This window comes from Lathamus discolor, chromosome 6, assembly GCF_037157495.1.
Source record: "Lathamus discolor isolate bLatDis1 chromosome 6, bLatDis1.hap1, whole genome shotgun sequence".
In the NCBI taxonomy this organism is placed as follows: domain Eukaryota; kingdom Metazoa; phylum Chordata; class Aves; order Psittaciformes; family Psittacidae; genus Lathamus; species Lathamus discolor.
The window spans coordinates 73,196,302-73,205,790 of NC_088889.1; the positions used below are offsets into that span (position 1 = coordinate 73,196,302).

Sequence of the window (9,489 nt, forward strand, 5' to 3'; positions counted from 1 at the left end):
AACAAGCAGAACTTCTGAACTATCTGAGATTTGCCCCTGATCTATCACTTCTGATCCTATGTTATCTTCTCTGTACTCTGTGCCGCATATTTATGTTGATTGCTACCTGAAAACTTTATACCAGTTGTAGCTGCAGTCTGTGATTCTATGATAATTGTAAATTAGGAAATGCATTTTTTCTCTTTCTTCATGTATGTGTCTGACAGCACGTTGTGTCTCATTTGCTTTACTGCTTCCCAGTTAGTCACTTTTCCCCTGTTTGTAGAGGGCTTTCCCACAGCAACTGGGAAGGAAAAAACATTTTAATCATAGTAAAACGGGAAGGGGATTTGCATGTAGATGCAGGACCTGAAGTGTTATTCAGTTCTTTTTTTTAATCTTTTCTTCCTGCTTTTATCATTTAGATAATTATTTTGTGCTGTGCTTGTGTCAAGAACTGTATGGACCATACCTCTGCTGAGGTTCACACACTGCAAAAAAACATGTTTTGAATGCTTATTGCTTCTATTAGTCAAAATGCTGCACTTTATTCTGAAGAGCCTCAGATGTAAACAGAATTTGTGAAAATCTTTGCTTGTCAACCCATGTAACAGTCAACTGCACAGCAGTCCTTCTGTTGAGCGATGCTGCCTGCATGGGAGTGCAACCCTAAGGCTCCTAAGAGCTGTTCTATGTTTGACCTATGCAGGACAGTAGCAGGATGTTTCCAGTGCAAAGTTTATGTATTTAAGACTTTTCCCATAGTTTTTCTTTTGAATTCTGAACATCAATGTGGGAGTAACTGTCTATACAGCAAGAACCACAGTGATGCATCATAAATGTTTATATATGTGCAAATGTAACTGCTTTTGTCTAGGCACTAATGTAAAACAAACCCACAGTATTTCCTCAGGACTCTGGCATTCAGCTCCAGAATTAACCTCTATATCTGGTGCCTCTTTCTGTGCCTCTTCAATCTTTCTTTGCACAGCAACTGGAGTCTTTTTGTTACGTCCAGAAATTGTCTGATGTACTACTGGTTTATCCTTTCATGCTCTCCTCTTCCCTTGCATCTTACCTGCATAGTACTCAGACCTTGAAGGTGACACCATAAGAGCTCTCCTTTTCTTTCCCTTTCTCACAGTGAGGCTGTCTGGGAGAACATGGCTCGCATGTGCGTCAAGACTCAGAGTCTCGATGTTGCCAAAATTTGCCTTGGAAACATGGGTCATGCAAGAGGAGCCAAGGCACTGAGGGAGGCTGAGCAAGAACCGGAGCAGGAGGCCCGGGTGGCTGTGCTGGCCATTCAGCTGGGCATGCTGGTAAACCCACCAACCATACAAAGGAAAATTCACCTGCTTCACTAGGGACAAAAATGAGAAACTGACGCAAAAACCTTGGAAGGGCAAAAAGCCTGTTGCCAGGTTTTCAAGGAGTGTTGAAGAATAGTTCTGACAATTATTTTCTTCAAGTTGAGCTTTTATCCCAGGGAGATGATAGGCATCTCCTTCAGCATGATCTCTCTGTTCACACTGGCCAGAGGCTTTCCCTGAGCTTCAGCAGCTCAACAGTCCCCAAACCCTTTGATGTTCCTTAGAGGGTAGGTGATAATGAGTATGGCAGAATCTGATGCCTGGAAATGTGAGTACCAGGAGGCATTGCTGCCTGAGGGGCTAGCAAATTAATCACAGAATCCCAGACTGGTTTGGGTTGGGAAGGACTTTAAAGCTCATCCAGTTCCAATCCCCTGCCACAGGCAGGGACACCTTCTACTAGACCAGGTTGCTCCAAGCCCCATCCAACCTGGCCTTGAACACTGCAACCATCTGTTTCTTCTCTGTATCTGTTTTTTTAACTGCTATACAGAATTTATATGGAGCTTTACTCCCATATGAAGAATTGCTGAATGAAGGAAAATGCTGAACAAAGGAAACATCTTTTAAGGATAGTTTATGTGTGAAACATTAAATAGAAAAACTTTTCTTGGGACATAATTCTACCAAGCTTAATCATTCTAGCTTTGACTAGACTGAAAAAGGATGTGTTTCAAAGTATTCCAACTAAAATGTTTCATCAAACATATTTCAAGGTTCAGTATGGAAAATGCAAGTTCCATTTTGATGGGCTTTTGGAGTGAAAGGCTAAAGCTCTGTTCTGCCAGACAGTGAGAGCTGCCTTAAGGTGTTTCAGGAGTTTAGGCAAAATGGAGGTTTCCTGCACGTATGGAGAGCTCTGGTGAGTCACATCCGCTGCTGGTGCCATCCCAGGGAGCCGTGCTTGACTGTTGCATCCTGGCTTCTCCCATTGCCTGAGCAATAACTTGCCCAGATCCAGCAGAGCCAGAGAGCATGGTCATGCTGTTGTTCTCCCCATAGTTTGGTGCATGGGGTGACAGTCCCTTCAGCCTGTACCTGGCAGCAAATACCTATCAAAATGGATCTTGTCTTCCCCATGGGTCTTTTATTATAGTCTGAACCCCCTCCCCCGATCACCATTAGACATGAGATCTAAAATGGGTTCAAGACCAGATGAAAACTGTGAAAAGCATTGCTGAGATAATGAATTATAGAGCATGTACTCCACTCACTTTGCCTTTATTTAATGTCTTCCTCAATGATCTGTAACAAAAGCAGAGATTTCTAGTTTGGGAACCATAAAAGATCCAGGCATATGATCTGTGAGAGGGAAAAACTGGGAAAGGAGAATTCATGAAATACCCCACAGTTTATAGGAATTCACCAATTAGATCAAAAATGGTGAGGTGCTATAATAGCAAAAATCCATTTGGGGCTGATTTGAGGAGACACCACATCCTGGGGCTCTGCTTTGATGACTTCTTTGTATTTGTTGCAGCTACAGCTGGAACACTGACTTTCACCCTGAAGCATCTCCTTACCAGAAAAAAAAAAAAAAGTTGATGAACTGGAAGAAGTTCAGAGAAAAATCAGTGCAAATTATTAAGCTCTTGGAAAGATTTCACAGACAAGGAAATCTTTAAGATAGCAGATTAGAATTTGGCTTGAAAAGGTGTTTAGCAACCTACAACAATTTTAAGAGTATAACTGGTAGAGAGTAACTATTCTGAGTTAAAGTGAAGAAGTAAAGGAAAATTCAAACTACATGTTTGGAAAAACTTCCTGGCAGAGAAAGCTGTGAGGCTGAAAAGTGTCAATATTCTTTTTGGATATTTAGATCTGTTTGGAGAGGTGGAGGGAAACTGCACCAAAACAGATGCAGTTCTGTTGCTTTTTTTGCATCTCCTACAGACTCATAGATCGGGCATCTTTCTTCTCTCTATGTTTTTTTGAATTTAAAACAATAAGAGATGGAAACTATTTTTCAGTCTTGGTCAGATAATCCCAATTTACTAAATATAGTGTTCAGCTGGACAGCCACTGGGTGGAGCAGGAAAATGCGTCTTCCACAGGAGTACCTCTCAAAGCGTAAAAATAATTGTTCCCATTTGCTCGCCCTTGCATCAGCATCAGCAGAATTCTCCTGTTCTGTCTTAAATGAACAGTGGTTATTCCCATGAATGGATCTCAGTTATCCAGGATAGATGTTGCTGCCCCTGAGGCACGCTCAGAGGTCCCACAGAGTGCTGGACCTCTCTTCTGGGCAGGCAGCCCCACGTGAGCAGATCTCCCCTTTCTGAAGTGGTTTATGCTCCTGATGACAGTGGTTAACTGCTGATGGCTCACTCCTGTCCCCCCTCCCAAACTGATACTGTACAGTAAATGCCATTGTTTATTTTCACATAAACATTCTGTTTCCCCCTGATGTGCTATTCCAAGGCTATGTATATTTAGTTGGTTAACCCCCCTACCTGAATTATTGTTACTTTACAATGACCTGTACTGATGAACTACCCCAAAGTGCAGTGATTGCAGTGGGGGACACCAAGGAACCAGGGTTAGCAGGGGTTTGTGTGCTCTCCTCCCAGGAGGATGCCGAGCGGCTCTACAAGGCTTGCAAACGCTACGACCTCCTGAACAAGTTCTATCAGGCCTCAAACCAGTGGCAGAAAGCCATCGAAACAGCAGAAGCTCATGATCGGGTTCACCTCCGCACCACTTACTACAGCTATGCCAAGTACCTGGAGGCAACTGGCCAGCAGAGCCTGGCCCTCACCCAGTAAGCACTAGCCAGAAGCACCTGGAGGGTTGGAGCCTTGTTCTCCTGTGAGGGCTTGGGGCAGGCAAAGGGGGATTGCTGATGATGACCAGTAATAATGAATTGAAGTCTTTTCCTGTTTCTGATGGTTTCTGTCTCATGGAGTGACAGCATTGTTAAATAAACTTCCCAGCACCCTCTCAGGATGATACAGCTTAGTGCCAGAAAGGTTAAGTTTCTTCTCAGGGCCAGTGGTTGAACCTCACTAATATCCAGTCCTGCACTTTGGCTCTGGAAGACCACTGCCCTCTTTTCCTTCCTCTTCCATGACAAAACCCACTTGTTTACTTCTCCTGAGTGTCCCAGACACAACTGCTGTGGCAGATTTAGTCGGACCTGGCTGCTTCTGGTGCCTGATCTTCTCCCAGAACTGATGAGTCCCTAGAGAAGTTAGTGGAAGTGATTTTTAATGTATTTGGTGTTTGAAATCTTGGGTTTCTAGTTTGCCATATGATGCCTAATAATAATAATGATAACAATAATATTAATAACAACAACAACACCTTTTTCTTTTTGATGGTGCTGGCAGACTGCAGCTGATCTTATAGTGAACTTAATAGCACAAATGAAGCAGTTACCAGTTTTGTCACTGTATGGCTGTCAAACAACATTAATGGATTTTTTACACAGGAATTGGGCTAAGGTAGTAATTTCACATCTAACATGTTCTTTGCTGCAGCTATGAGAAGTCAGACACGCATAGGTTCGAGATACCACGAATGCTTTCTGAAGACTTACAAGCCTTGGAGAGCTACATCAACAAGATGAAAGACAAGTCAGTGCTATGCTTGTTCCTTCTCCATAATTTCAGGCCTTTCAGGTCTGAAATACAACTTGTGAAGAGAGCAGGGAAGGAAGGAGGAGTATGAATCCCTTCAGCCACAAGTTCAACCCCTGCCTTACCCATATGATCCTCCTCAGCTTTTCAGGATTTTACCACATCTTGCTCAAGAAAGAACCTTACCTAGCTAGGTCGACCTCCCTTATGGTGAATGTCACTCTTGAGGTGGGGTAAAGCCTTGTCTACGTGCTATAAAACATTTCTAGTCTTGAGTTCAAGATCTCCAGGAGTGACAAAAGCAGTCTCCAGTGATTCTTGTTACTGCAGTTAATATTGTTGCTTTTCTAGGAACCTGTGGAAATGGTGGGCACAGTATCTGGAGAGCCAGTCAGAGATGGAGTCTGCGCTAAAATATTATGCACTGGCTCAGGATTATTTTTCCCTAGTCCGTGTCCACTGCTTTCAGGGCAACATTCAGAAGGTGAGGCATAGAATCACAGAATCACAGACTGGTTTGGGTTGGAAGGGACCTTAAAACTCATCCAGTTCCAACTCCCACCACGGGCAGGGACACCTTCCACTAGACCAGGTTGCCCTGTCCAACCTGGCCTCTTCCCATCTGCTTCTGGAGAGTGCTCATTCCTGGGGAGACTATGGGCACAAAGTAATGCTATTACAATTTCCTTTTCAGGCTGCTGAAATAGCAAATGAAACGGGGAATTGGGCAGCATCATATCACCTGGCCCGCCAGTATGAGAGCCAGGATGAAATCAAGCAGGCTGTACATTTCTACACCAGGGCCCAAGCATTCAACAATGCTATCCGCTTGTGTAAGGTGTGTGAAGACCTACATTTTTATCCCAAAGCAAAGTAGGATTCTACCCTTAGGCAGCAAAATTAAAGCAGTACAAGTTGTTTGTGCCCATTTCCTCTTGTGAGACTGCTTGCTCATACACAGCCCACAACAAAGATGCTCCTGGCTTCTGCCTGCTTGGTTGCATGGGATATTATTTTCTTTTATATATCAACAGACAACTGCCTGAAACAAATTATCATTGCACCCCGAAGTTACTTGGGTTGGTATGGGTTTTACACAGGAGAGGGTTGATGGGCTTCTATGTGACAGCATAAAGCTTTCTGGCTTACCAGAAGACAGAATTAATGAAACGTTTGCAGCATTCCTAGAACCAAATCTTTGCTTTTGAATAGGAGCACAATTTAGATGACCAGCTGATGAACCTGGCTCTTCTGAGCTCTCCGGAAGACATGATAGAGGCAGCCTGCTATTATGAGGAAAAGGGAGAGCAAATGGACAGAGCTGTCATGTTATACCACAAGGTAAACACCTTTTTAGTAAAAAATATCAAACTTTAAACTGAAGCAGTTCCTGCAGCAGAGGAATCAACTGTATCACAGAATCCCAGACTGTTTTGGGTCAGAAGGGACCTTAAACTCATTCAGTTCCAACCCTCCTGCCACGGGCTGGGACACCTTCCAGTAGACAAGCTTGTTCCAAGCCCTGTCCTACCTGGCCTTGAACACTAGTTTTTACTACATATACTGTTTATTAGTCATTCATGCTTTATTAATCCATTCTAGAGTATCCTGTAACCTGATCTGCAGTGCTTATTCTAGTCTCTAAGGCATCCAAGTATTCTTAACTCTGCAGGCAGGACATTTCTCCAAAGCACTGGAGCTAGCCTTTGCCACACAGCAGTTTGGGGCCCTACAGCTGATTGCTGAAGACCTGGATGAGAGGTCAGACCCAGCCCTGCTGGCTCGCTGCTCCGATTTCTTCATCGAACACACACAGTATGAGAAGGCAATAGAGCTGCTGCTCACAGCCAAAAAGGTAAGCTCCAGCCTCATTGGGCCCTCCCTGCATGGGTAAAGAGGAGCACAAGAAGTGCCTAAGTGCACACACATGCACTGATCTTTGCTGGTAAACAGACGTGGAGGCACCTGTAAGGTTTGAAGCTTCTTCTCAGGCCACAGTGGTGGTAGCCCAACTGGCTCAACACTGAAATGGGTTCCTGACTTTTGGTCATATTTCTTGCTTAAAACCTGCAGATTTTGCAATCTTGGGAAAAGAACAACTCCTGTTCTCAAAACTAACATATTTGTAGACAAGGAAATTAGAACATCATCAACAAAAAAACCCATAATGTCCCTCTTGTGTTAGTTAAGGTGCTTCATTCCTCTCCTAAATTTTCACACATTCTACTGTGCTGAAGCTCAGCCTTACCAGAGCAGTCCCACACCTACTCCTCTTCAGTGAGCTCCAGTCTTACTTTCTTCCACATTTCACAAGGGTAGGGTAGCCTTTTTCTGGTCTAAAAGGTATTATTTGTTCCCCTTAGAATTTGTTCCTATATGGGAAGTAGCAAATATTTAACAAAATCTTTCAAATGCCTATATTTATTTGTATTTACTGAAAACCTTCATATAATCAATCATGCCTAAGACATCTGTGTGACTTGTGTGCCTCTGAGAATGTCATGTTCAAAGAGACGAAATGGATGAATCTTTAATGCTACACTAGTGTCCTCTGAGAAAACAGGTAAGAATCAGTGGTCTTCATGGAAGAACAAATGTGTTCTTAGCAAACAAAATGAGATGCAGTGTGCTTGAACAGGAATGGATGTTGGGATGCTTGACTGCACAGCAGTGTTCTCATAGAGCATCCACAGCTGCTAGTGTTTGTGCCTTCCTATAGCTAATTTCACAAGCAATATGAAGTATCAGCATAGTGTCTGCAATTATCTCATTGCTTTCTCACTCCCATTAGTACCATGAAGCTCTGCAACTCTGCCTGAAGCAGAACCTGACCATTACAGAGGAGATGGCTGAGAAGATGACTGTTTCTAAGGACTCCAAGGACCTCTCTGAGGAGTCCCGGAGAGAGCTGCTGGAGCAGATTGCCAATTGCTGCATGAGACAAGGCAATTACCACCTGGCCACCAAGAAATACACACAAGCAGGAAACAAGTTAAAGGTCAGCCTGGATATTTAGGGAGAAAAGCTGAGGAGGCTGAGTCTGTTACCTTCCTAAGATTCCTCAAAACAAGGGTGTTTTGAGAAGTATATCTTGGAACAGACTTCATACAGCAGAGAGGCTTCTAATCCATCTTCACATAGCTTATGATATTTCCCCCCCCCTTCTTCCCCCATGTGCCCCTTTCCATTGCTAGGCTATGAGGGCACTGCTGAAATCTGGAGATACCGAGAAAATTGTCTTCTTTGCGGGAGTTTCCAGACAAAGAGAGATCTATATCATGGCAGCCAACTATCTACAGTCCCTGGATTGGCGTAAGGACCCAGAGATTATGAAGAACATTATCAGCTTCTACACCAAAGGGCAGGCCCTGGACCTCCTGGCAGGTTTCTATGATGCGTGTGCTCAGGTACATCCCTTCTGTGACTTGCTAAAGGTGCTTGGTTTACTGTCTCTGGAGCAAAACATCTCATTTCTCCTCTGCAGGTAGAAATTGATGAGTACCAGAACTATGAGAAAGCACAAGGAGCCCTGACAGAAGCCTGTAAGTGCCTTTCAAAAGCAAAGACTAGAAGCCCTCCAGAACAGGAAAGCAAACTAGCACAGCTGGAAAGCAAGCTGACCCTGATTAAGCGATTCATCCATGCTCGGAGGTGAGCTGCAGGAGTCAGAGCATGTGAACAAATGACAGAAATACCAGACAAGAAGTTCTACGAATACCTGCTGTTAAAAAAAAAAGTTGCTGTTAACATTTTTCTAGCAAGGAAACCATTATGTGTTTTTTATAAGCTATTGACATCAAAGATGAAAAGGTAACCTGAAATATTAGCAAGTGTATTGATCAAAGAGCGTAGTCAGAAGGGTGATTATGGAACATGGCACAATAAAAATAAACCTTCCCTGCTCTTCCCTCTCTGATTGTTACCCGTTTCCTTTTGCTCTCTACTAGAGTTTACTGTGAGGATTCCAAAGAAGCAGTCAGACAGTGTGAACTTCTCCTAGCTGAACAAGATTATGACACCATCATCCGCCATGGTGACATTTTGGGATTTCTGGTTGAACATTATGCACAAGTGGAGGAATTCCATACGGTAAGTTAATTCTTCCAATCTACAGAGCCTGTACTTTACACACACCAGTGCAGCTTGGTATCGCTTGGTTCCCCTATAGGAAGACATTCCATAGTAGAGGCTCCTTTAGAGGAACCAAACTGATCAGCAAGGTGTGACAGGCCACAGGAACTACATCCATATTAGCATGGTGTTTGTGACAAGTTCACTATGACTTGGCTCTGTGACAGGAATGGCTTTAATGCTGCTATTATGAAACACAGGGATGCCAAGCACAAGTTTCTCCAGCTGTGCTCATTAACCTTTTATTTACCACATTGACACTGCTTCAGCTGTCAGGACAGTATAAAAACAGTCTTGGAGACCCCTTCTTTATTAAACTGAACAAGACGGAATTAACACAAGTCACTAGGAAAGGTTGCTGTGTCAGCTAAGGCTGCAGCTCCTGGCCTCATGCTGGCATCCCTTGACACTGAGCTCCTGTCAAGGCC

The 9,489-nt window shown here is 43.6% G+C and overlaps 1 protein-coding gene across 7 annotated transcripts in view; it reads left to right on the forward strand.

The window, feature by feature from the left end:
* Positions 1-9,489, forward strand: part of IFT140 (intraflagellar transport 140) — an 83,156-nt gene that overhangs the window by 71,378 nt on the left and 2,289 nt on the right. For 4 of the 7 annotated variants that reach the window (XM_065683568.1, XM_065683567.1, XM_065683570.1 and 1 more), the window contains 11 exons: positions 1,124-1,301; positions 3,923-4,113; positions 4,832-4,927; positions 5,282-5,414; positions 5,625-5,768; positions 6,143-6,271; positions 6,603-6,785; positions 7,722-7,928; positions 8,125-8,337; positions 8,415-8,581; positions 8,878-9,019. In XM_065683568.1, coding sequence (XP_065539640.1) covers positions 1,124-1,301; positions 3,923-4,113; positions 4,832-4,927; positions 5,282-5,414; positions 5,625-5,768; positions 6,143-6,271; positions 6,603-6,785; positions 7,722-7,928; positions 8,125-8,337; positions 8,415-8,581; positions 8,878-9,019 — 1,783 coding nt within the window. Of the gene's footprint in view, positions 1-1,123; positions 1,302-3,922; positions 4,114-4,831; positions 4,928-5,281; positions 5,415-5,624; positions 5,769-6,142; positions 6,272-6,602; positions 6,786-7,721; positions 7,929-8,124; positions 8,338-8,414; positions 8,582-8,877; positions 9,020-9,489 lie in introns of those variants that run through there. The other 3 variants (XM_065683572.1, XM_065683571.1, XM_065683573.1) reach the window with 3 other exon arrangements.